General features: G+C 55.2%; 1 protein-coding gene across 1 annotated transcript; it reads right to left on the bottom strand.

The window, feature by feature from the left end:
• Positions 1-12,567: 12,567 nt before the first annotated feature.
• Positions 12,568-26,360, bottom strand: CCR7 (C-C motif chemokine receptor 7). Its single transcript, XM_059378716.1, has 3 exons — positions 26,287-26,360; positions 19,757-19,806; positions 12,568-16,846 (listed from the first exon to the last, which is right to left on the bottom strand). The coding sequence occupies exons 1-3, from the start codon at positions 26,294-26,296 to the stop codon at positions 15,767-15,769; spliced, it is 1,140 nt and encodes a 379-aa protein (XP_059234699.1). The 5' UTR covers positions 26,297-26,360; the 3' UTR covers positions 12,568-15,766.
• Positions 26,361-26,719: the final 359 nt, after the last annotated feature.

The following is a 26,719-nucleotide window of genomic DNA, read 5'->3' as shown; positions in this document are numbered from 1 at the left end:
GCAGCTCGGGGAGGGGAGAGCTGGAGGCGGGAAGGGGTGGAGAGGTGTGTTGGCAGCCCACTAGGAAGGCCTGGAATGTCAAGAGAAGCGGGTGGAAACGCAGAATCATGCATGGTTGTTCTGCAGTGGAGTCCAGGGGAGTAGGTGGTCATGGAGACGAGAGGGAGAGATAGGGGAGGAGGTGAAAAAGGAGAAAGACAAAGGAGGTGGGGGAGGAATGTCTGGGGTTCCCGGAGGACAGGTTGGAAAAAAACAGAGGAAAAGGGGTCCTGGGCTGACCCAATCCCCACCCTTCCCCCAGGGGCCCCTCAGGTCCCCTAGTTGTCACCTGGCAGTATTCTTTCTTGGAGATCTGCCCACTTGGGGCCCAGCCCTCCACACTCTCTATGCGGGGGCGAGGGGGTTATCTCCTCTTTCTGCTTTGTTCTCCTTCCAGGAAGGAAGTGGCTCCAGATGCCGTGGGTGGGACATTCCTTGGCTCTACTCACTGTTCCCAGATTTCTCATGATTCCTGGCGACAGAGCTAGCACCTCTAACGAGCCTCAGAGAGGGGCAGAGCCTTGCTCAGGAACACCCTGCACCCCCAAGAAATTCCAGTCGCGTTTTGAGCCACCCTGGCCCTCTGGGGGGAAGATCTGCCTCCAGAGAGATGCCGTGATCATTCTGGTCCACCCAGGCCTTGTAGGCACCTGTCGTGTGCCCAGCACCGCACAGGGGCACCCAGAAGACACACTTTTGAGAAAGCAGATGGGACTTTGCCCTAGGAGCGCACAGCAGACTGGGGGAATGCGATATTCTTTAAAGAACTATAAACCTGGTGAAGGAGACCCCCCCCCCCCGGGAACTGCAGGAAGGGGAATTCACGTTAATGTGTGCGTTGGAGGAAGTGGCGTTTGTGATAGGTCACGAAGGACATACAGGACTCTGACCGGTGAAGGTGCTTGGGCAGGGATGTCAGGGGGAAAGAGAGCCCAGCAAAGGAGGAGAAGAAGGGAAATTCAGGCCTCCGTGGCGGAACACAGGCCAGTCCAGTCTAGCCGAAACGAAGGGGATGATGGGGAGTCAGGAGGACACGGAGGAGGGTGGGGTTAGACTGAGGAAGGCTCGTATGTGAAGGCCGGGTTTCACCCATGCAATGGGACCCTCGCAGCATTTCTGAGCAGAAGAAGGATGATGAGGTAACTGGCGCCTTCTCTTTATGTGGGGGGCACATTTCCAGCTGCCCTTGACCCGTGGTGGGACACTCCACCAGCCTGCAGCGCAGTGTAGAAGTCAGGCCTGGAGTGGTGCTGACCACACAGAAGTGGCCGGAGGACTGGGGAGCTGGAGATGCTGCTTCTGGTCTCAAGAATCAAGTCCAGCTCACTTTTAAAGTACTGGGCTCCCTGGGGCGCATGGGTGGCACGGTCGGTTAGTGCGGTTAAGTGTCTGTCTGGGGCTCAGGTCATGATCTCAGGGTCCCGGGATTGAGCATCGGGCTCCCTGCTCAGCGGAGAGCCTGCTTGTCTCTTTCCCTCTGCGCCTCCCCTTGCTTGTGTGTGCTCCTTCTTGCGTGCTTGCTCTCTCTCTCTCAAATAAATAAATAAAATCTTTAAAAAAAAAAGTAAGGCCTGCGGTCCAGGAGGAAGTATCAGCCCAGAGTGGAGGGAGCTGAAGACGCCTGGGCTTGCCTCTTGCCTTCTGCACCCCCCACCCCCAAGCTGTGGGACTTTTGGCATGCTGGTAAATCGCTCTGGGCCTCAGTTTCCTCAAAGTGACATGGACATAACAGCACCTATTGCTCATGGGTAAAAGAAGAGAACCATCCTGGCTTACTTCAATAAATATTAGTTTCCCAAATATTGGGATCGGCAATTCTTCAGTGCTGCCAGCAGGCCAGCCTGGTGAAACTGTCCTCATCCTTTTCACCCTATGCTTGCTCTGGTTGGGGGAAAGAGGGTCGCAGCTGGAGGCCCTGCACCCTTCCCAGCCCTAGCTGGCTCTGTCATAGGCCCTCCTGCCTGGTAGGACGGCCGGGACCCCCCGACCTGCGCCGTTCTGGCCATGGTGACATCTGGCCTGCAGCACTGGGGGCTTGTGATCACTTGGGCATGAGGCTCCGGGGTGGGGGCGCTGGGATCTCTGGGCCCCGAGCCCATGCTGGCACAGCCGCTGGGTCTGGGGCACCAGCCGCCATCTCTCTCTCCTTTTGTAAACTCTCTCCAGGAATAGTGTTAAAGTGGGGAGGGGGCTTCCGGGTGGAGGTTCATTTTGCCAGTTTTAGTCCAAAATCCATGAGGAGGGCCCTTTTGGACCTGCTGCCCGCTTTGGCTGGTCTCAGGGTGAGCGCGCACGTACTCAGGACCCCGCCTGGCTGGACCTGGCAGGGAGTTTGTGGAGTCAGACGGAGCTTGGTTCTCATCCTGGCTTTGCCACCAATCAGCTGGGTGACCTTGTGCACATTATTAACTGCCTCCTGCCTCAGCTTCCTTGACTGTAAAATGAGAATATAACAGCACCTGCTCGCGGTGTTGTGAGAACCCCATGAGCTCGTGCTTCCGAGGTCAGCGTGGTGACCAACAGATATCAGGAACCCTTCAATATCAGTTTCCCTCCCTTCCTTGCATTCTGGGCAATCTGATGGCTGCCTTGAAGGCAAAGCAGTGAGGCAGGAGACATGTGGGGAGAGAGGGGCAGCTCCCCTCCTCACACAACCCCTTGAAATCCCATGTCAGGAGAGAGGGGCACGGACCTCTGGGTGGAGACTGCCATCCTTTGCCCTAGCAGGATGTGGCTGGCTGGAGGAGGGCACGAGGCAGGGAATGAGCTGGCCCTGTGCTTTCCCCATCCTGAGACCAGGTCTCCTAACACGTCACAGGCTAGATGTCTCATCCTACCTCTGCCAGCAGCTAATTCCCATGAAGATGTTAGTTGGCAATAAAGGAATCGATGATATTCACATCCTCGGGGCCTCCATAGCAGTTAAGGACCTTCCGGTTCAGCCAAACGGCCTTCTTACCCACCGAACTCCCCTCCCGGAAGCCGCCTGGAGCTCAGCTGGAGGGCTGATTGCCTGCAGGAAGCGGGAGGCCTGAGTTTTGGCTCTTGTCTGGGCTTCAGGAGCCAACCAAGGGGGTCCGGAATAGGGCTAACTGGGGGACACATGCCAAAGGTCAGGGGTAGGCACAGCTGGAGCGCTGGATCACCTTTGTGACCGTCGACAGCTAGAGAGTGAGTGAGCTAGAACTTCAGGGGTTTGCTCAGACCTTATGAGACCTGGCATGTGGCCCACGGCCCACCACCGCTCCATGCTTCCAGAAGGGCTGAGTCTGGAAGGTGGAGAGAGAGCTGAGCTGAGAGGCAGGATGGGCCGTGGAGTTTCTCCTGTCCACCTTCAACGCAGGCAGCTAGGACCCTCTGAGGTTACACCTACTCTTCCTTGGCGGACTCTTTTCTCCAGGGAAAGAAGGCAGTGGTGACTGAGGTAGGCTGGCTGCAGCCTCTCTTGGGCAGAAAGCAACTCCTAGGAGGCCTGGGCCTGGGCTGGGACGTCCAGGGGGGATATTGTCAAAATGCAGATTTTGATTCCAAAGGTCTGGGCCTGAGCATCTGCATTCCCTATCTGCTCCCAGGTGGTGCTGGTGTTGCTGGTTCAGGATCACGTTGAAGTGGTAAGGGTAGATAACAGCGAGTAGGGTGCTGGGGCCTCTCCAGGCCCGAAGGATGTCCTTATGGTGCTGACCGGTGACCTCTGGTGTCCTTTCTCCTCTGACACTGTCTGTCTCTAAGACCACATGGTAGTGGGTGGCCAAAGTGCTGAGCTCACCCACTCAGCGGCTCCCCTGGGTGCCATTCCAGGCAGGCAGGGGAAGGCAGCTGCCCTCGAATGGTTGATTCAGAATAGTAAGTGACCCAGCCCTGAGAACTTACTGTGAGGAGACTTCAGCACTTCTAAGTGGCAGAATCTGGCCCCAAGATATTTTTTGTTTGGGTCCTTGGGATGCTGGGTTTCGAGAGAGTGCAGGGATGGAAACATTATCTTCTTTGACAAGTATTTCCACTCAGAACCTCTCTGGGGTAGGGGGCTGGGCAGAAGGGGAGGCTGGGATCTCTGGGCCCTAGGTCCGTGACGACTGACTGGGGCTCTATACCCCCTTTTGGGGTTGGGGGATCTTGTTAATCCCTTTGTTGGGTCCCAACATGGTGCCAGAGCTGGGGATCCATGGGGGCCATGGCACATACCCCTCCCCCACCCTGCCTGAGCTTCGTGTCCTGGCAGAAGAGCCCATACCTCCCCGAATCTCAGATCACGTTGGAGGCAATGTGTCCCGCCAGTGAATCCAGCCAGACACGCCGTGCTCATGTGGGAGGGCTCAGGGAACTTAGGCCTCTCGCAGCAGGTACACACTGAGCTTTGTACTCCAGGAAGCTCCGGGTACACAGACTTCGGACTCTCCCTTTCTCTCTCGGGTCTGGGTTCCTGTCAAGGAGACAGAGAAAGTTTCCACTGTGTGTGTGTGTGAGTGTGTGCGCGTGCGTGTGTACATCACCACCCACGTGGAAGTGTCTGATTATCTTTTTCTTTTTGCAGAAAATCAGGTCAGTGGTTTGACTGTTGTCGTTAACCACATGGTGCCGTGCGGAGGGGGCATGAGCGGCCGTGGCCTCCAAGTGCTGACGTGTGAGGGCAGGAGGGGGAGGCTGGGGTCAGGGGCGCTCCAGGCTATGGGGTCTCCAGAAAGCAGCGGCATGGCTGCCCGTCTGGGGAGAGGACACGCCTGCCACATCCTGATTCCTTTTCAGCATCCTTCCCCCTTTCCTTGGGGCCTCGGCCGCCTGCCTAGGGTTGAAGCCTATGTGGGTGACTGTGCTGAGTAATCGGGGAACTGGGCCGGTGGCGGGTGGGCAGGCAGTCACCCTGTTTTGTGGCCAGGGCTCCACAGGAGGGGTGGGCAGGGTGGAGAGCTCTGGGGTTGAAGCAGGGTGGTGTGGAGCTCCCCCCACAGGTAATAACAACGGGAGCAAAGAGAGCACGGAGCACTTTCACATCAGCTTCCTCACCTCGCCCACAACGCCCTTGGAAGGGGCAGGAGTGGGCGTTATTGTTATGCTGCTGAGGGCGCTCAGAAAGAGAGAGAGTGAGGTCAAGGACCTAGTTCAAAGGCATCCAAACTCCTGCCCTGTCCTCACACTCCCCTTCTGGGGCCCCTGGGCCATGCACCTGTTGCCCTTTTGGGTGGTGGTGGGGGTGCTAGGAAGCAGAGCCAGCTAAGCCTGCCTGGGCCATAAACCCAGGCGGGGTTATCTGGGTCTTTCAGCTCTGGATCTTTCCCACATTCCCGTCATCTCAGGGCTCAACTTGGGGAAGGACCTGTCACCCAAGCCCTCAGCCCGAATGGCCCTGAGGACAGAGAGCAGACCATCTTCAGGCAAGCCACCCCCACCCCCACAATATACTTCTCATCCTGGCCTTTAAGATCACCACTGCCCTCCAGCTCCCCTGTCCTCCACTCAAGAGGCTCAGACAATAGAGGGTGATGATCCAGCGTGGAGAACACAGCCTCCCCTCCCCCTGCAGCCAGAAATCATCTGTTACCCATCGCTGGGGCCCAGGCTGCCAGACTGAGACCTTGTGCCTCCCTCCTACTTCTTACTGGAAATGAGCCCCTGTCCACCCCCACCCCCCATCCGGCCTCCCAGGGGAGGTCCGAGGACTCATCTCTGGCCCTATTCCCCGGCTGGGCACCACTGTGCCGTGGGGAGGCAGGCTGAGGCTGGCGCCCGCTGTCCCTAGAGACCCTCCTGGGAGAGGAGCCTCCTTGTGATCTCTCCGGGTCAGCTCAGCTGCCCTGCTCTGGACTCACACTCAGAGGAGCAGCTTGCCGTGAGCTTACGATGCTGACGTTGCACAGAAATGTGCTGGAAATTACAGAGTGCCTTGGAGGGAAAAACAAACTGGGGTTTCAGTTCCCATGGAAACGGCATCTATTTGCAGAGGCTCCTGCGTCAGAGCCTGGACCCCGTGCTGGTGGGGGCTGGGGGCAGGCATTAGAGGGCAAGGTCATCTGTTTACTGTCTGGAACCCTTCCAGGAGGGCACGTCTGAAAGGGCCCCCTTACCTTTAGCCTTGACTCATGGCTTTTCCCACAGAGGGGCCTGCCTGCTGGGCATTATCTCTGCAGAGAAGGGGATTTTGGGTAGATTTTTAAACTTATGAGTCAAGGGTGTGGGAAGACCCCAAATTCACCATTCATACATTTCTTCCACGCACATTTTTGACCTATTCTATGCCAGATCCTGGGCTAGACCAGCCAATCAGGAATTGGTCTGTACCTGTTAAGTTTAGTGACTGGAGCTTCCCTTTCTGGAAGGAGCTGTGCTCATGAAGGGGGCACAGCAAGGACCCGCTAAGGACCACACGACCCAGGAATGCCCCAGGTTCACCAGCGTCGCTGCCCTTGCTTTGCAACCAAAGCCAAGTGATTTCTGTTCTCATGGGACAAGGGAGCGAGTTCCCACATCTCTCGGGGAAAAAATTACCCCTAAATGGTCAAGGCATGTACCCAGCCAAGAGAGGGGGACTATTCCTGTCATTGTGTTGGGAAGGGTGTCTTTGCTAGCTGCCCCCAAGGTGCTGTCCAGGCAAGAGGGCTTTATATCCATCGTCACCACCAAGTCGAGGCCTTTCTTCTACCTTCATTAAGCAAGCCAACAAAACAAAAGTCTTTATTTTCACCTCTCTCTACTGGTACAACGCGCTCCTGCATCCTCTCTCTCATGGAATGCAATTCTCCCAACAGTTGTAGGAAAGTTGCTGGAACATCATGCCCACCTTCAGAGGGACAAACCGAGGCTGTGGAGGGTCAGGCAGTTGTCAGGGCTCCACAGACAGTAAATGGTGAAACAGAATGGGAATCGGGTGCCAGATGCCTCTCTTGGTCCCCTCCTCCCTGTCAAGGCACCTGGTGGCCAGATCACACCCCACCCCCCTTACCCTGGCTGGCCTCCAACCTGTCTGAGGAATGGGGACCAGCTGTGTGTGGGAGAGCCGGGGCCGGTGGGGAAGGACGCTCTGTATTTCATTTCATGGGGGCTGCATGGCAGAAAGACCACAGGCCCCTCTCCCCCATCATTTTATGCGTGGATGCCTCAGTTTCCTTCTCTGTAAACCAGGGGTGTGTGTGTGTGGCTATCTGAGGGACCTGCGCCCATGTCAGAATTCTGATGAAATCCAGGCTGTTCCTCCCTCCGTGTGGATGGGTTGCGATGGGGTCAGGGCTGTTGCGCTCACTCTGCAACCCAAGGAAAGGACTCCTGTTCTGTGTCAAGGGAGCTAGTTCCTACATCTCAGGGAGAAAGAGACACTGCTTGGAGCGGATTTGTTTCCCGGTGATCTCCTTAGTGTCTGGTACCACCTGACAGCTTATTGGGCCCTTAGGGAAGTAGCAGAGCCTGGAACAATCTTTAACAGGGGAGGCAAGGACTGCGGGCAGAAAGTAGAAGAGGAAGAAAAGGTTCAAGGCCTTGAGGTCCTGCTTGGCTTGAGGGTGTGTGTGCAGCGGGATCCAAAGGGGCCTCAGGGCACCGAAGGTCCTTGAGGGGATGGCGGGCGACAGACAGTGTCTACCTGTCACGTCTGCATCTGGTCGGGAAAGGAGGGGAGGAAAAGATGGGAAACAAATACGTCTGAACATCTGTCATGAAGGAGGGGTCTGGAGTTTCTGAACCAAGGATCAGATTGCAAGGCCTGACAAGGAGACAAGGTGTTGAATGCCGGGGAAAATTCCAGAGGCGAGGCCGCCATCCCCGGGTGCACCTGGTAGCCCTCCATGTGGACGTTGTTTTCCCCGTTTGGAGGGAAAGGAAGCTGAGGCTGGCAAGTTGAGTGGATTCCCTGGGGGGCCACGTAGCCAGTGAGGGGGTGGGACTCCTCTGCCTGCCTCTCCAGGGTTGGGTGGGCATGCTTTTGGGGGAGGACACGGCTATTACTTTTCTGAGTCCAAGATCTTTTAAATTTCTTGGGGGACCTGGAGACTCCATTACTGTTCTCATTCTAGCTGTCTGTTCCCCTCTCCACTCCATGGTCTGCTCCCTTCCCATGGTTCCCTCCTCTTCGCAAGCTCTACCTTTCGTCTGGTCCCAGCGGCTGGTCTCAGTTTGATGACAGAAGCCAGCGGTAGCTCTGGGGATTCTAGGGAATAGAGGAAACAAGTCTGCTTCCCCCCATGCCCCTTCCCTCGAGCTTTGTTCTGCTGCCCCGCAATGTTGAGCTCATCAGACGTGCCGCCAGGTTGTGGGTGAGCTGCGGATGTCTGAGGGCTGCTGGGGAGGGGGTCACATTCCTTTGGGTCATGTGTGTGCTTCAGTGAGTGTGCACGGGAGAGGAGGGGACTATTGCTGTATGTGGGGGTGTGTACACGAATTTGCACGTGTGTGTGTGTGTGTGCAGTGTATGCACTCTTGTATGAAAACGCTTGTGTGTGTCTTAAGCATAATGTGAGTGTACGTACAGATGAATGCACACCAGCGAGATTAGGACCAGAACTTGTAGGTCCAGGGCAAAATGAAAATGCTGAGCCTCTTGTTCAAAAATTATTAAAAAGTTCAAGACAGGGCCACCCGGGTGGCTCAGTCGTTAAGCATCTGCCTTGGGCTCAGGCCGTGACCTCAGGGTCCTGGGATCGAGCCCCTGCATTGGGAATCCCTGCTCAGCGGGGAGCCTGCTTCTCCCTCTCACCCTCCCTCTGCTTGTGCTCTCTCTCGCTGTGTGTCAAATAGATAAATGAAATCTTAAAAAAAAAAAAAAAAAAGTTCACGACAGAGATAGCGGGGCCTTAAATCAAGCGTGGGCCCTTCTGAGAGCCAGCTCCGCGGGACCGCACGGGTCTCTGGCCGTGATGCTGGCTGTGTATACGAGCGTGTACAACTTGTAGATGTGTATGTGTGTGCTGCCTGTGTGGTGTGTGTCAGTGTGTGACACTGGGTGTGGGCGCACTCTCGGGCATGAAATCTGAGCCTTTTCCTCACCACCCCCAGGCCAGGCCCCTCGGCAGTTGCCGGTGTCTATCAAAGGGAAGGTGTGTTTTATTTTTGGCGTTTTGTGCGCCTTTGCCGCCTGCTCCCATAGTGCCCTGGGAGGCCTTTGTTTTAGCGCTTTGTTGGAAGGCTGACAAACACTTCCCTCCACCTGCTGCCAGGGTGGCCCCACCAGAAACCACAGCTGGGGGTGGGGCAGCTTCCTCAGCCCCTCACCACCCACTCCGTACCCCTTCCAGGCATCAGCGAGCGCGGAGCCCTGCCCGGCTGACCCCACCCAGACGAGGTACTACAGCACGTTGGAGCTGGAAACAATGGTGGAAATCATTTGGCCCAGCTCCCCCACCTCCCAGTTAAGGAGCTGGAGGCCCAGAGAGGGAAAGCCGCTTGCCAGCGTTGCCCAGTACGTCTGGGGCAGAGCCAAGACACTTTCCTCCCAGAACATTCAGCCCTGAGGAACTGGCCTCTGAAGGAGGGCTGGGTGGGAAGCAGGGTCTGGAGGAGAGAAGGGGAGACCAAGCCCTTAAGGAGCAGCAAAGCCTGGTTGCTGCGGGGCCATGGGGTCCCTTCCCCCTAGTGGGTGGGGGCTCTTTCTTTGTTATTTGATCCTCCCTCCTCCCAGGTCAGAGCTTTGTGTCCAGTCAGCCTTGCAAAATGTTGGCTGGTCCATTTTGAGAATGTTGGCACCATGCCTGGCACAAAGTCGGGGCTCCGTGCATATTTGGTAATGAATGAAGAGTATTTAGTTGGCTTGTGCAGTCGGGTGGCAAGAACACGGGCTTTGGAGGCCAGCTAGAACTGGCCCAAATCACTTAATAGATTGACCACGGAGAAGCTGTGTGTTGCGGTGAAGTTGCTTAACCTCTCTGAGCCGCCGTTCCCATCTGTAAAATGGGACTCTAGCAGAGTTGGTGTGAGGATGAAATGAGTGAAGATGTATCCCTCCATATGGTGTGGAGTACATAATACAATTGTGGTAAGGTTGTAGTCATTCTCCCTAGCTGTGTCACCTCAGGGAAGTCACACAAACTTCCTATAAACCTCAACGTCTTCACCTGTTGTCCTGAGAATTCAGCGGCAGGTGCAATACCCAGCACCGTCCCTGGCACATCACAGGCACTCAGTAAATAAGAGCCTGTCTCCCCTCCTAGGCAAGGTTTTTTCTACCTTGAGGCTCTGTGATTCCTGCAGTCTCTTCTTCGACAGCCTCCCGCCCTGGTGTCACCCAGCCTCGGATGCTCCCAGTCTCACCAGCTCCTGGCAGTCCACAGTCTCCCTGAGTTAGAGGGTAGGGAGACGTGGCTGGGGGGCGGGGGGGTTGGTAACCGAGAAGAAGGCAGAGCAGGTGTAGCTCTTGGACAAAAATCCAAGTTCTGCCTTTGACAGGGACTGAAGCCTTCCAGGTGTGTCCAGACCTGTGTGCTGATCTGAAGATGAAGGTAAAGGCAGAGGAGTGACTCCCTGAACCCCTGAAGGCTTAGAGCTTCCCATTGTTCTTCCTGCTCCCTTTCCCTGGACTCCCAAGGCCCAAGGTGGCCCGCCACATGCCTTGGCAGCTGAGTGTCCCTGAAGGCAGGTGGCAGAAAGAGGTGTTAGTGCAGACCACATGGCAATGTCCAGGGAGTTAGCTACCGGGGACGAAGCCCAAGCTTCTGGGCAAGAGACTGAGCTGGTGCCACTGTGGGTGACCCCTGGCCCCTGGCTTGGCCACAGAAAACACCTCCTAGGCCTGGGAAGAATGCAGCACTTGGCCTTCGCATGCGACCGTGTTCCTATTTCCGTTACTCGAGTACTGTTTGCACAAACCAGAAAAGATAAATGTGCATGCAGTTCCAGACCTCCTTTTAAATGCTGGGAAAGGATTTGGGACATTTCATCTGTGGTATCCGTGGAACTTACCAATGTCAGCTCTTTACTTGGAATAAACATGAACTCTGCGGCCCTGAGCAGGCTCTGACCCAGGCATGAGAGGGGTTGGGGGCAAGATGTGTTTCTTCCCCAGCCCTCCAGCTAAGGGGATGGATGTCTGACCTTGAGACCTAATGCCCCAGGATGGAGTGGAGAGGGCCAGAACCCGGCAAGGCCTGCTCATGCAGGCCTGTGTTTGTTTATACGGAGACGAGAACCCAGAGGCCGCCTGTGCGGTGGTTACTACGACACATGGAGGAACCCAGCGAGTGAACTCCCTGGGGTTGGGGAACAAGAGACAAAAATAAGGTAATATCCATCCTTCCAGAGAAGGCGGGAGGAAGAACAGTCTGAACTGGGCCACGCAGACGTGCGTGTGCGCGCGCACACACACACACACACACGAATCCGTGGGAGCATTCATGGGTCCCCATTTCTGATTTAGGAGGAGATCAGTTAAGATGTGTCAGACTAGAGCTGCTTTGACCAAGTAAGGGGCTGTGTAGCCTTTTCTGCAGCAGAACCCTTGTCTGTGTCTCTTTCTAGGCCCCCGACAAGACAAACGACAGAGCTGGGGGGTGGTGTGTGCACACGTACGTGTGTGTGTGCGTGCACGCGTGCATGTGTGTGTGTGTGTGAGATGAGACTTCTACTCCCTGCAGTGCCTCTCACACATCTGCTCTCACAGAGAGGAGGCCAGGAGGGCTTGCCGGTTTGTTCTTTTGAGCTCAGGGAGAAGAACCCCCTCTTTTACCCCCTGGGGTTTTTCTAGGGGCTCAGACCAGGGAAACTGGGCCATTTCTAACCCCCTCCTGGCAAAGAGGGCCATGAGCCCCCCTGTGTCTAAGACTAATATAGCCCCTTTCTCCCCACCTGACTGGTTCCACCCACTGACAATACTCTCCAAGTCGGGCCCCTAGCTGGGTTGCCCCTAGAATGCACCCCTGCCCCACTTCCCCCTCCTTCTGCTCCCCTCCACTCCCCATCTCATTTACCTCGACTCCCACCCCTGCCCCCAAAGGCTTGTTTCTTCTCCCTCCAACTATTTACCTTCAGTACAGAAATAAATCTGACTCTCGAGAGGATCCTTTCTTTAAAAAGATCAGTTGCCTGAATTCCCTTGGAGCGGCTGCCACATTTCTTTTCTTTGTACCTCATTCTCCTGGATTCAGGGGCAAGGACAGGGACTATTCGTGGGGGCGAGGGGGAGCTGCTCCTTAAGGGCCTGGCCACAGGACAGGAGGGACAGTGATTGCCAGAGCAGAGCTGCATGGTCTGGGACATGGATGGAATAGGCTGGGGTGGATGTGTAGGGGAGCGCAGGGGAGCGCAGGAGATCTGCAGGAAGACCTCTGGCTGGAGCTCGGGAGCCTGGGCTCAAGTTCTAGCGCAGCCAAGAGCTCCTAAGAAACCTCAGGTGAGTAATTTAGCTCTCTGAGCCTCAGTTGGCGTACCCGTCCAGTTGGTGGGAAGGGCAGACTGACTCATCTTCAGGCTGTCCTCCAGCTTGATTTATAAGTTGTGGGGGGATGGAAATGGGCCTAAGGAATTGAATTTGGTTTCCTGGTGGAAACTTGTGGAAACTTTTTTTTTTTTTAACTACCATGTATTAAACATTTCTTAATGATGATCAACAACACTTCCAGAAGGATTTCTAAGCATTTGACATCTGTGAATTTATTTGCTCCTCACAACAGTCCTAGGAGGTAGGTGCTATGATTTTCCCCATCACACAGACTAGGAAACCGAAACACAGACTAAGTAAGGAGCCCGAGGAGCTTAGCTGAGATTCAAACCAGGCAGTCTGGCCGCAGAACCCCTGCTCCTCATCACCACGTTCCACATTCCAGGCGCCGTGCGACGTGTTTGCCAAATCCTCTCCATCTTGCAGTTGAGAAATCTGAGCCTCAGAGCAGTTGAGCAACAGCTGAAGGTCACACAGCTGGGAAGCAACAGAGATGAGCTTCCCAGTCAGCCTGGCTTCAGAGGTCCGCTCTCTCCCATCCGCTTCCCATAATCCTGCCAGACCCTCAGGCCCCCAAAGCCAGCTGATCTGGTATTCTTATATTGCAAAGTCTCTTTAAGCAAGTTAGTTCCTCCTTCTGGGCCTTGGTTTCCCCATCTAGAGGCTGATTGGGGTGGACCAGCAGATCCCTGCGGTCCCTTGCAGTCCTGTGAATCCATGATTCTTGAGGCGTGGTGCTTCTGGCTGTAAGGGCAGAGGTGGGCCCTGGGGGTGCAGCCAGGGAAGACGGGGATGGAGAGAAGGGGAAAGCTACAAGAGACAGGAGGGGGGGCCCTGGGGGCCATGAAACCCGTTCATGGGAGCAGCTGTATGAAGCAGATGATAGAAAGGGAGAGAGAAGCCTTGGGTGCTGGGGCAGGGGGGGCTCCCCAGTGGGTTTGTTCCTTCTTCCTAGGGGTCCCCCAAAGTTCAGGGTAGGCCCAGGAGAGCTCTGGGCAAGGGAGCAGGGTCCAGGCCAGCTATGAGCTGAGATAGAGCAGTTTGGGGAATTAACATGGCTGGGGTTCTGTTGTCTTTGTAAATACTCGGAGATGTCCAGTTATTTTAGAAAAATGTATCTGAAGCCGAGATGGCATGTTTGTGCGGTTGGCCTGGCTTCCGGCTCATGAGTGTGCCCTTGAATTCCTCCCTTCAGGAACGGAGGATTGGTTTCTTGCCCATACCCTCATTAGGACGTACATACCAGTGGGCTCCATGCTCTTCTCGGGGACCCCACAGGCACTCTGGGGTCCTCCCCACACCCCACACTCATGCACACACATCTGTAGCTGCATGTTTTACTGCTCAGCCCTGCTGTGGCAAGCACCGCTCCCCCCTAGCTGCACCCGGGCCAGCTTCCTTTTCCCCAGGGCATGCGGGCCAACAGGTCGTGCCCAGTGCAGCCCACGGAGGAGGAGACAAAGGTCATGTGCTGAAGACCAGAGAGAATGGGCTGCATTACCAAGCGGGCTCTCTGGAAAATGTATACTATCACCTTTACCTGAGTATACCCTCCCTCTCACCCCCTGCCAGGCCCCCAGCTGTCACTGTGCTGGGCCCTTCAGATGCCTCCTCGTGCATCACAGCTTTGGGCTAACCTCCTCTCTGGCTTGGAGGAGTCAGGGTTCCAGGGAGGCGTCAGGGGTCCCAGGGACATGGATCTATGTTGTGGGCAGTGACTGTTCCCTGATCCCTGCTCCTCCATGATGGGTCACTGGACATCGGCTATTGCTACAACGGTGGTCTGTAGGGTGGGTCGTGGATGAACTTGGCTTCCAAGCAAAGGGTGCAGCCTATCACATGGGTGCCATGCCCAGCCTCCTTAACCCAACATGCTGTAGTCTGGGTGCCCAGGGGTGGAAGAGGCCCTTTCTCTAAGAACCATTGTGGGGAGCTTGAAGGGACTGACAAAGGCTTATGGGCTCTAAGTTACAGACCGAGCAGGGACGGGACGAGCTGACCAGTGAGTAAATGTTGCTAAAGGTGACGGAGAGCTCCCAGCTGTTGACGTTTTAAGGACAGCTTGGCTCTCTCCAAAGTTCAGCTCATACCACGTCTGTGGGTCACTGCTGATGGCACAGGCTTGGGTCCTCTCCCACGAGTTCTGGAAGGGCATTTGCAAGTTGGGCACCCTGTGCATTCCCTCCCCCTCCCTCTTTCAGCCTCCTGGGATGGTGTCACAGGAGGGGCTCAGAGCATAGCTTGGCAGACCCCACGGCTCTGATCATCTCTCAGAAACGAAGCCCAGGGAGGGCAGAGAAGAGGAGGTGATCGGGTGGGAAGTGGGGGCTTGCAAAACAGGGACATACCCATTTGCCATTTACTGAAAATGTCCCCCCTTTCTTTTAAAGCTGTTGTTTCCGCAAAGGAAAACTTGTATTTGTCTGTGAGTAAACTGCGCCGTCTTAATGAACTGAAAGCAGGCCAGGATGAGCGTTTTTTTTTTTTGTCCCCATGACTAAGAACAAAGAGCAGCTCACTGGCCTTCAGCAGTCAATACTGTCACCACTCCTCCACCCCCACCCCCACCCCCGATCCCGGTCCCTAACCTCTCTGCCTGCCCTGTCTTCCTTCGGAGCAGAGCTGAGACCCACCCGAGAGGGGCTCGCCGCACGTCATCTGTGCCCCAGAGTCCTGGCCGGGAGCGTGGTTTTGGCCGGGCAGAGGCCACTGGCTTGGCCCGCAGGAAACACCACGCCCCTCCCTGAGGAGAGCCTGGGCAGGCAGCAGCCTGAGGAGAGGTGGTGGGCACTGGGCAAGTGTGGTTTCAGGGAGGTCTGGAGCCTGCCATTCCTTGGTGGCTCAGATGACAGTGAGAAAGAGACGGAGGGAGGAATGCAGAGATTTTGACCTGCTGGCATCCCCTTTTGCTGCCAAGCCGAGACGTCTCCCCACCATCTCAGGTCCCAGAGACAAAGCCTTGTTTTCTGGAAGACCTTGCCTCAGCCCTCGACTCTCAGGGAGGATGTCTTCCTGGGTCAGAAGGAGTTTCATTCAGAGGACTTGCCGTGCGTCCTTCTCCGATCCACCTGTCACCAACTCTCCCTTCACTCCAAGTGCAGACTATTTCCCCACTTCCACTCTTGATTCTTGGTCTGGAGGACAGCAGCCTTGGTTTTGGAGTGTCGCAGGATTTGGCGCAGCTTATCGGTCACAGCGCTTTGGAACCTGGGTGGAGGTAGCTAGGGCCAGGGGTCTGGGCTGCTGCACGTCCTCTCCCCATGAGACAGAGCCTCATGGCCAGGACTGCCTTTCCCTCTGCAGCTTTTGGAGCCCGAGTCTCCTGCTGCCCGTCCGGGGGCCCTGGGAGAGGTCCCTCTCGTCCGAGTGGAGCGCCACCTACGGGGAGAAGGTGGTGGTGGTCTCAGCCTCCACACTCATGGAGGAGCGCCGGGTGTGGCGGCAGGAAGACCACTGGCGGAGCCGTTCCTGGCTCAGGCAGCCCAAGTCCTTGAAGAGCTTGAAGAGGTCATTCCTGAACTTGACACCAATGAAGGCATACAAGAAAGGGTTGACACAGCAGCGGACGCAGGCCAGGCTATAGGTGACGTCATAGGCAATGTTGAGCTGCTTACTGAGCTCGCAGCTGCCGCTGCCCGTGATGTTGAAGTTGGCCACCGTCTGGGCCAGGACCACCCCATTGTAGGGCAGCTGGAAGGCGATGAAGACCACGACCACAGCGATGATGACCTTGATGGCCTTGTTGCGCTCGAAGTTGCGGGCCTGGAGCAGGGTGCGGATGATGACGAGGTAGCAGAAGCTCATGGCCCCCAGAGGGATCAGAAAGCCCACCACCATCTGGGCCACCTGGATGGTGATTAGGTCTTCCACGTGCTCGGTGACAAGGGAGCACCGCAGGGCTTGCTCGCTGCTGCTTTTCTGGAGGCCGCTATACAGCAGCTCTGGGGTGGACAGCACCATGGCCAGCATCCAGATGCCCACGCAGGACAGCTTGCTGATGAGGAGAACCCGGGCACGGTGGCGGTGGGCCGAGACGGCCTGGACAATGGCCACGTAGCGGTCAATGCTGATGCAAAGAAGCAGCAGCATGCCGCTGAAGAAGCTTATCTTGTAGATGCCGAAGATGATCTTGCAAAAGTTCACACCAAAGATCCAGGACTTGGCTGCGCTGTAGGCCCAGAAGGGAAGGGTCAGGAGGAAGAGGATGTCGGCCATGGCCAGGTTGAGCAGATAGGTGTCGGTCATGGTCTTGAGCCTCTTGAAATAGATGTAGGTCAGTACGACCAGCCCATTGCCCAGCAGGCCCATGAAGCAAATGATGGTGTACATGAGCGGCAGGAACCAGGCTTTAAAGTTCCGCACGTCTTTCTTGAAGCATACAGACTCGTAGAGAGTGTAGTCCACCGTGGTATTGTCTCCGATGTAATCATCTGTGACCTCATCTTGGCACAGGCACACCTGCGGGGGAGGGAACAGGGCAACGTCATCCAGCTTAGCCAAGTGGGATCCAGCTCAACTCAGCTCACCTTGAGGCCCCGGGATTGCCCAGAGCAAGTGGTCCCCATTAGGGGCATCACCCACAAAGCCTGCGAATTCTTGGGCCCCATCTAGGACCTATGAACCTGGAATCTATGGGGGCGGAGCCCTGGGATCTGTTTTCCTAAACTTCCCAGGTGGTTCCCAGGCTTAAAACTGGTGCTTCCCAAAATTTAACATGCACATGAATTACCTGGCGATCTTGTCAAAATGCATGTCCTGATTAGATAAGCTGGGACCTGAGATTCTGCACTTCTAGTAAGTAGCAAGGGTCTGTTCTCACCAACTCAGAGAGGCTCGGCATTATGTGCCCTGAGGGTGGACTGGAAATCATCTGGGCTTTGAGGTCCCATGAGCCTCGGGCCACATAAACACACTTTATCTCTGAGCCTCAGTTTCCTCATCGGTGAGATGGAAACGACTATAATCTCCCTCTGTGGCTGGGGTGAGGTGCTTAACCTCGGTTCTGGCGCCTAGAAACTCCAGAAGAGGAGGGATGTGTGTCTTTCATCTTGAGCCTCCTTTTAGAATCTGCTAGAAAGAGTTTTCCAGGGAGCCTGCAAAGTACTTCAGCTTTTGAGGGGGAAATCCATGTCGGGGTTCAGGTTGAGGAGGGCTTGGAGCCAGAAGGCAGATACTCTGTTAAGAAGCCTCAAAACCCTGGTTTGGGGCAAGCTGCTGTGACCTTGGGTGATGAGTGACTTTCAAAATTCTATGGATCCCAGGGCCCTGAGGTACGGTGCCCCGCACGCAGCTGGGGCTCCGGCAACATGTGCCCAAGGGCACTGAACTGTACAGCTATGATGGGGTGGAGGGTGCCCTGCTGGGCCACTGCCTCCTCAGCTGTGATGGAGTCCTCTCTGCATCCCCAGGAAGAGCATGGGGCTCCGTTGTCTCCTACTCTCCTTCTGGGCTCCCACTCTCTTCCCCTACCTCTCTGTCTCTCTCTTCCTCCCAGTCTCTTCTGGCAGATCCCAATCAGCCGGGCTCAGTGGCTCAGGGCCTTTTTTTTTTTTTTAAGCCCGTTTGTAAGGCAAGCTGAAGTATCAGGCAACCTGCTGTGATTTTATCAATGAAGGAGGGCATGCGCCCCTGCACCCCTGTGCACAGGGACAGCTGAGCCTCTGTTGGCTGGCAGCTGGGCTTCGGGGCTGCCTGGGGAAGCTCATGTCCCCTCCTCTAGGACCTGGGCTCTGGGCAGCTCACAGTGATGGGTTTTCATGCACCTGGGGAGCTGGAGGGACTTTAGAGATGAGGAAAGGGAGGCTTTTGGAGAACTTCGTTCAAGGTCACATAGCCGGAGTGGAACCCGGTCTCTTTCCCACATCCTGTCTCTTGTCTTTCTCACTTCCAAATCCTGAATTTATCACTGTCACAAAACGAGGACAAAAGAATATCCAAGAGACTTTCCTTTGGGCACTGCTATCTTGAGAAAAGTTAGCGGCACCCGCCTTTCCCCTCATCTGGGCACGACTGCAGCTTGGGGGTCCTGAAGAGGCTGGCTGCTCTCAGCCTTAACCCATGGTAAGTCCCAGGGTTACAAGTGTGGGGTCCCCGGACATAAGGGGGGTATACCCAGCCTTTGTGAAGAGTGCTCCCCACCAGCATGACCTGCCCTCTTTTTCCACCCTTTACTACTTCCGGACTCTGGGCCACTAGGCACGATGCCTCTGCAGCCCACAGCCCCACCACATCCTGCCCCGTCTGAGCCACCCCCATTCCCCTAAGTAAAGAGAAGAATGAACCCTAGCTGTCCTTCATCCCCTCCCCAATCCTCCATTCTCCCCTTCTAGCAATATAGCCCCTCCCAAGTACTGAAGCAGGAAGAAAGAGGGGAGGGAGTGGTGATGGGGAAGGGGGCCAGGCTGTGGGCTGTGGCCCAAGCTCCGGGGGGCCTCTGGGATGGGGTTTTGGGAACAGTGCCCAGCTTGGGGCCTGCCTCTGGCTGGAGCTCCTGGAAAGCTGCCCCTCTGGCCTCCAGACTTGGGGAAAAGCCAAATTCTGAAGGCCTGCCTCTCCAGCTTTGGATTTGGCCTCCCCCTCCCCCTCCAGAGAGCTCCCACCCCCAACCAATGGAAGAGAGTAGATTATGAGTTACAGTTTCTTCTAACTCCAGGGCTCGGTGGGGCCAGCTTTCCTGTCTGCATTTCTGGGACTGAGAAGCAGAACAGTGTAAATTGGGGGACTTGGTTCCTGCAGAGTTTGGGGACCTATAAAGTATACACTCCCCTACCCCCAGTGTCCCGGGCCCCATGCTTTCTTCCCTCCCCACTAAGTGGGGCTCAGATGGGCCTCTTTATTTCATAGAAGGGTCTGGGGCCTCCAGGAGAGGCTTTGGCTGGACACCGGGGGCGGGAGACAGCTTTGGGGTAATAGGATCGTAATGAGGCCTCCAGACCACATGTTCTCTCGGCTCATGTATGAAGTTTTGCACGCACGGCTGTGCACACACATGCACAGACTCCAGGAAACTCACAGCCGTTGTTTTGTGCCATTCCCCTCGACAGACTCAGACGGAGCCCGCATTTCTGTATTCTGAATGGGGACGGTGCAAGTGCGGTGGGGGAGAAGGTGGTATTTTATTTCCCCTGTGTTTTCATTTTAAGCGGCATCCAGGACATTCGGAGACCACGTGTAGCTTGTAAGGTCACTCAGCAGATGGAGAGGGGCAGCCACCGGCTTAAGGAACAGTGGGTGGGTTTGTGTCTGGGTCTCTTTCTTTACAGCTAGTGCCCCCCTCCTCCACCACCAGGATTCTGGGGGTGGGAAGGGGTGGGCTTGGGGAAGGGGTAAGTGGGAGGGAATAGAGCTTTGGTTGGGCGCAGATCTCACCTGGAAAATGACAAGGAGAGCCACCACCAGCAGGCTTTTCATTGGTTTCCCTGCAGGAGACAAGGTGAGAAAGTTACTGCTTGGCAGGGGCAGCTCTTTGTTAGGAAAGAAAGCCTCAGGGAGGGGTGGGGGCCCTGTTGGGAACTTTTCTTACAAGCCCCAGGCACCTCGTTTGCCTGGAACATCAGAACCAGATTGTGCCTTGAAGCACCTGGCTGGCTGCCCAGCCTTGCCGGCCCTCACCTCCTCTTAGTGGGATCAGAATGCATGGCAGCCCCTGCTCCCCACCCCCTTCCTGGCTCTTCAGAGCATCTTCTGGAGTTGGAAAGCTTGCCCTGGCCCACACTGCCCCTCAAGGCTGAGTTTCACCTGACCCTGACTCCTGGGTTTGAGTGGCTCCTCCCACCCCTGGTTGTGTGGGAAGCAAGGCCTTGAGGGAGGGGGTGATGGTAACTGTGTGTGTGTGTGTGTGTGTGTGTGTGTGTGTGTGTGTGTGTGTCTGTCCTGCACTGCTCCTTGCCAGTAACCATTGGGGAGCATCTTTCCTGCATCCGGGTGAGTGGGCAACACCATCTGCAGCCCGAATGTCCTCTGGGGGAGGCCAGCTGAGGAGACAGGCTGATGCCACAGGGCTAGGTGGAGGAGTGAGGTTATTTCCTGGCATCTCAAGGACAGGAAAGAGCTTCGGGGACCCATCTGCTCCTCACAACCCCTCATTCAACTGACATTCATTAAGGCCAACTTGTGGTTTCCTTGGCCTACTCCCTCAGCCTGTCGGTGGAGCAGGGACCTCTTCCATTTCACCCAGTGCAGGCCCGGAATGAAGAAGGCATCCAGGAACTGTGGGTTGATGAGTGAATAAACGAGTGAGTGAGTGAGTGAGTGAATGAATGCCCCAGCTTCTCCTTCTTCCAGGGGAGAGCGCGCAGTCCTAGGACGGTATGGTACAACAGAGACTATTCTCTGAGGTAACTACTTTTTTTGCTTGACTGAAATGTGTGTGGGTATGTTTGCTCTTTAACTTGTTTCTAATCTGGGCCTCACGAGATGTGGGAAAAGGGAAGACCCTGCCCGGCCTGCGCAGAGCAGGGTCAGAACCTGGGTACATTCTGGAAGTCAGGAGGCTCTCTGGAGTCTGAGCAGCGGGTTGAGACCCCAGGTGAGCTGCCAACAGACGATGGGGTCTTGGCCACTCAGTTCTGCTTTGTGGCTGAGGTGAGGGCCGGAGTGGGAACTTATTTCCTCTGAGGGCTGAGCAGGGAGGACAGGGCAGTCTTATCTCACCTAACCTCTGGGAACACCCAGAGGACAGGAGTTGTGCTTTCTGACCTTTGTAGCCCCTTCCCAGGAACCTGACCCTCAGCCTCCCAGCCAGGGCCTGGCCCACCGCACAATCAGTAACTAGGACGCCACAGATGAATGCCAAGGCAGGACTTGCAGGCCGGTCACACCTCCTGTCTCATCAGGGACAGGGAAATGCTTGGGACTCCGCTTCAGGCACCTTCTGGAAGCTGGGGACCCTCTTCCTGAAAGCAAGGGGTTCTGCTTCTCAGGAGGGAGCGGATTGCCAGGGATTCTCTGTCCTTGGCTACAGCGCCACCTGCTGGAAATCTCTCTGCACGACACTCAATTTACTGCACGCTCCAGGTGGAGTGCCGAAGGCAGGGGATTCTGGCCTTGTGGGGGGTGGTTCCTGAGCCAAGGAGGAAGAGCCTCAAGCCACAGAAATAAATACATAGTTTTCCCACCTCAAGCAAGTTATATTGCACACTACTGCTAGACCCGTCTTTCTAAGGCAGCGCTCTGAGGCCAACCCCCCACCAGGCCTCCTAAATCCTGAGGACCTCTCCCTCCAGCCCTACAGAGGAAAGCCCTGAAGCTTAGTATGGCAGTCAAGCCCCTCACTGTCTTCCTGCACCTGCCTTCCTGGCTATGTCTTCTCTTTCTGAGGACAGGCACACACTGTCCCATTGTCCCCAGCTTGCCCCTGAGTATCTGCAGTCCTAGGTAGGAATAGAGGACTGTGCCACGTCCTAGCTCCCCCTCCCATCCCCCTTCCTCGCCGAATTACCATGGGAGGCCTCCCTCAAGCCCACATCTCTATCTTCAACACACTTTTGTCAGGGTCCGATGCACCGCCCATTCTCCACTGACTCATTTTGGTGTGAAGTGCTTGAGGTTTCTTTAAACAGGCACAAATCTTTCGTTACTCTAGAGAAAGCCCACTTTGACTGTCAGTGAGAACTGAGAAACCTCAAAGTTTTGATAAGTCACAACGGGTAGATACAAAGAGTAAGAACTGTTTCTATTTCACTCCATCAACCCCTTCCCCGGGGGCCCTGTCCCATTCCTTTGCCCCTGGTGGTGGGGAGGGGAAAGGGGGTGAGACTAGGTTATGTGTGCGTGGGTACATGATTTCTCATTCCAGGTGTATTGGAAATGGTGGATCAACAAGGATCCGTAGAAACAAAACAGGCTGTTTTCAAGAAAGGTAACCAAATGGGAATTTAGGGGAACTCTGGTGTGTGGCAGGAGCCTGGTCAGTGGCCATGAGTCAGATCATTTCTGTCTGTTACAGAGTCATAAAGCAACAAGCCTTGGGCAGCAGCTTGGGTGAGGCCACTGAAGTTGGGAATCTTAGGGGTTGAGACGTGGATGACTTATATGTTGGGTATTTTCTGAGTTCTTGGGTTTCTAGTAATAATCATAATGAGAAGAAAATTCCCTAGAACTCCAACCTGAGCCCCCAGCAAGGAAAACTGCTTTCCTGTCTGGCTGGAGGGATTGCTGGTTTGTTGCTCTTCCAAATCCCTAATTTTCATTCCCACATTTTCCAGACCCTCTAGAGAATCATGGCTATCCATTTAGCTGCCCCCCAAAGCCATCCCAACTTTTTCCTCTCTGGAATTCCTCACCTGCCAACACAACTTTTTTAGGGGAGGCAGAAGAGAGGAGGGAAGACGCCGGGAAGGGGTAAGGAAATTTGGAGAGAAGGTGAGAAGCCTGGGGGCTCCCCTTTCCGACAACAGACAGGGAGGTAGGACAGCTAGGGGAACCTTGCAGTCCCTATGATATCACCTTCTTTACCCAGTGATAGAATTCAAATTCACTGAGCTCTCACTATGCACCAAATCGTTCCATGTACGATCGCTGTCATCATGGTAGGTAGGTACTACTATAATTCCCATCTAAGACTGAGGAAACTGAAGCACAGGGAGATTAGCAAATTTCCCAGAGTCACACGGTTGGCTAATAATGGAGCTGGGCTTTGAATCCTCCAGTTTCCAGAAACCACACTCCTAAGCCATCTTTATGTTGCTTCTTAGTCTTTCTGTATCTCTCCCTCATAAGATCCTATGAACGATGCCTTGTGATTCTCATGCTATTCCAAAAAACAGTGGCCCAGAGAGGTTAAGCCACTCGCCTGGTGTCACACAGCTGCTAAGAGATGGCTCTGAGATTTGATTGGAACTCTCACTACCTGTGTCACCTTACATTTCTCTTGAGTTCTCTATGTCTAGAGACCTCCATGGAGCGTGACGAGAGTCCTCACTTTCCCACATCCTGTGGGTCATCTAGCTCTGTTGCTCCTGTCCCCTAACATCTCAGAGCTGACCCCACCTCTGTCCTGACATCAGACTTTCAGAGTTCCTTCTGCAAGGCAGCCCACATCCCTTAACTCACCTGACTTGAAAAAGAAAAATCTTCGCTGGCTCCCTATTGCTTTCAGGACAACCCCTCAGCGAGGCCACACAAAATCTTGAAGACTGGTTCTTCCTGTGCCTCTTGCCTCCCTTCTTACCTTCCTCCTTGGCGTGGCCACGTTCTTCACACCTCCTTCCACGTGCTCCTACCTTGTTTCTGTTAGCTTTGGTCGGAGCTGACTGACAGGGAGTCCACAGGCTGAGCCCCCCGGGATGTTCTGCTCGGCTACATTGGATTTGCACTTGGATGACTTTCGGTGGGGCTTGCCTCCTCTGCTTCACTCTGCTCCCCTCCACGTACTCCATCTTACGTCCCTTCCCTCATTTGCTTTGTTGGCTCCTGATGGAAATCGAGGCTGCTCTCCCTGCCACCACCCGCCTCCCTTGTTCCTCCTTGTCTGGTTTGAAAGCTCGGACACGCCTTTCAAAACCTAACTTGAGTGCTCTTCCGACCCATGTTCCATGGTCACCGCTTTTCTTTGGAGCTTCACACGTGCCTCACGGAGACCCCATCAGCACTATGTCTCCCCCGCCCCGTCTCAGTGGCTTATGCCTCTGTGTGACTCTCTTCCCACAAGACTGGTCATGACCGAATTTACCCATCAATGAGAAGTGACTGGAAGAAGGTACCAAAGAGGAGAGGTTTTTCCCAACAGCTCCCAGAGGCTGCAGTGCTCCCCGCCTTCCCAGCCATGCTCCCAGGCCAGGAGGCTTTGGCTCAGCATTCTTTTACCTTCCCTCTGCTGCCATTTCAGACCAAGCTATGACACATAAGTCTCTCACAGGCTCATTTTTTCTTTTCTCTGTTTTTGGAGAATTCTGAGGTCTTAAGACTCCTCTCTCAAAGGTGGGAGGGTGCCTGGGGCTGCTCATTCAAATCATGAAAGAGACCAGCTCAGCCCAGCTTCAGCTTTGGTGTTTTCATTTTGTGTAACAGAAACTCTGCCTCTTCACCCACCTCTTGCTCCCTCCTGGGCAGACGGAGAGAAAAACAGATCGTTCATGGCTCATCCGCCCCACCAACGGCCCCGAGTCTGTTCTGAGCAAAGCTTCCCTCAGTGGCTTCCCTTCCTACCAGTATTTCAGGCTTGGCCGTTGGGGCTCTCTCTCTCGGGTTGAGTGAAGCGGGCGAGAACATCCCTTTCTCCCAAACCAGAGGTTGCCCCCCCTCCCCGCATCAAAGCCTGTGAGGCTAGCACCCCAAACCCAGGTCTGGGGGAAGACCCTCAGTGGTGGCCCAGAGTTGGTTCTCAGAGGCCCGTGGAGCCAGGGTGCATGGCCCTCCCTGACTCTCTGTTCAGTCATTTCAGGCCTTGAATTGGTCTGACACTTGAAATCAACTGTGGCGGGAGAATTTACACTAAGGAAATTGGCAAGAACTACCAATCAGCGTCCCTCCCGCTCCAGGGAAGCAGGTTTCCCAACATTTCCCAGCACCCCACGGGGACGCACAGAGGTCATAGAGGTCTCCCTCACGGAGGTCCCACAGAGAGTCAGGAACCAGTCCTCAGTGGGCGATGGCCTGCGTTCTGTGACTGTGGTAAGTGGTGGGGGGTGGGGGTCTGGGGAGTGGGATTGGGGAACAGGCTGCTGGGAGGAGAGAATGTCGGAAGAGATTTTTAAAAACTGAAATCAACTCAGAGTTGTTGATGTCATTCATTCATTCATTCATTCATTCCAAAAACTTTCTGCTCATCCCCCCAAAGCCTCTGAGATCGAGATGCAAGGATCTGGTCCCACCTGTCAGGCATTCCAGTGGTAGGTCAGGCGGCTACTTTAACCCATTTCCAGCGGATTGCTGGGTCCACCTGGGGTTCTGGGTAGGCCAGGGGCGGGGGTAGGCAGAGTAAAGGCAAGAGGCTGTGGTGTGGTGGGAGGAGTGTGAGGACAGCACAGGGCGCACCAGTGAACCTTCACTTTTTAAAGGCAACCTCTTGCGGCTTTGAGGCTGCCGTGGTGCTTCGCTTGCTGGTGAGAATGAACCATCCAGGAACTTGGCCTCTGTAGCCTCAGCCAGGTCTGACTTCATAGCCGAGATTTACACATGGGGTGTCTGGAGCTGGACGTACCCCGTACCCCTCACAACCCTCTCAGAGCTTCTTTTGTAATCCCTCTCATTAAGACCAAGTTTCGATCAGAGGACAGGCTTTTTAAAGGGATGAGTCATCGGCCAGGGCAGAAAACGTGAAGTGGGCTATGACTTCTCCAGGCTGAATGCCCCACTGTTGTCCCGTTTCCTGTTGCCCACCCAGCCTTTAACCTGCACGCGACGGGAGCCGAGCCGGAGGGATGTGGAGCCTGCTTGCGTTCGTCCTACCCCGTACTGCATACTCTAACCTTCCCTTTGCTCCTAAGAGCACGGAGCTTCTGATCCCTGCTTAGCAGGCGAGAAAGGTAAAAAGCAGACAAAGGACGAGGAGTGGAGGGCCTGGAGCCCTCTGAGGACTTTTCCCCTGATGAAACAGGTCCCAGGGAGCCTCACCCATCACCCCAAGCTGAGATGAAGACAGGGATCATCCAGATCACCACCAACTCCAGCCCTGCAGCCTTTTCCAGTCCTTACTGTTCTAGAAAGACATCACCTCACCACCCCCACCTCCCCCCTGTCTTTCCTGGTGCCAGTGGTCACCCCTTTCCCCAGCTCTGAAAGGTGTATCTGTTGTGCCTGGGAGAACAGGGTGGCTGATTCGCACCAGGACAGACCCTGATTAGTTGCGAGGCTCCCCTGTGCTTTCCATCCCCCTCCTCCCCCTCCATTCCACAGGGTCAGGCTGGATGTCAGAGTGACCCCGTGCTGCTCTTTCCCACATGGGGAGGCTCACTCACCCAGGTCCATGACACTCTCTGGGCAGCTGAAACCACACAGGAAGGCTGTGCCGGGTCTTGAGCTCCCACTGTCTGGGGAGGAAGTGCTTTTAAGTTCTGAGAGGAGCCACCCTCTTCTCTGCCCCTCCTACCCCAGCTCCTTCCTCCAATCCGACCTCAACCACGGCCCCCACGGTGCCTTCTAGAACCAAGGGGTATGACAAGGTGACAGTGACAGCCCACTCGCTGGTCATAGGATCATGAATCATCAGGTTATTTATATTGAAAAAGCCCCCTGTGTAGCCCAGCAGTTAAGGATCCCAACCCAAGGCAGGAGAATTTGGGCCAGTTATTGATTGGACACATGTTTGAGCCTGAATACCCAGGGCTAGGGCATCAGAGGTGAACGAGGGATTCAGTGTCACAGAAAACTACATTTCCCAAACCACTTTGT

Source organism: Mustela nigripes, chromosome 16 (genome assembly GCF_022355385.1).
Source record: "Mustela nigripes isolate SB6536 chromosome 16, MUSNIG.SB6536, whole genome shotgun sequence".
NCBI classification, from domain to species: Eukaryota; Metazoa; Chordata; class Mammalia; order Carnivora; family Mustelidae; genus Mustela; species Mustela nigripes.
The sequence above is the reverse complement of the archived record's forward strand: the minus strand, read 5'-3'. Positions and strand labels throughout refer to the sequence as shown.

Coding starts and splice junctions, on each gene's coding strand:
- CCR7 (XM_059378716.1), bottom strand. Junction 16,847..19,756: donor CTCTCCTTGTCATTTTCCAG/GTGAGATCTGCG, acceptor CCTCCCCCGCAG/GTGTGCCTGTGCCAAGATGA.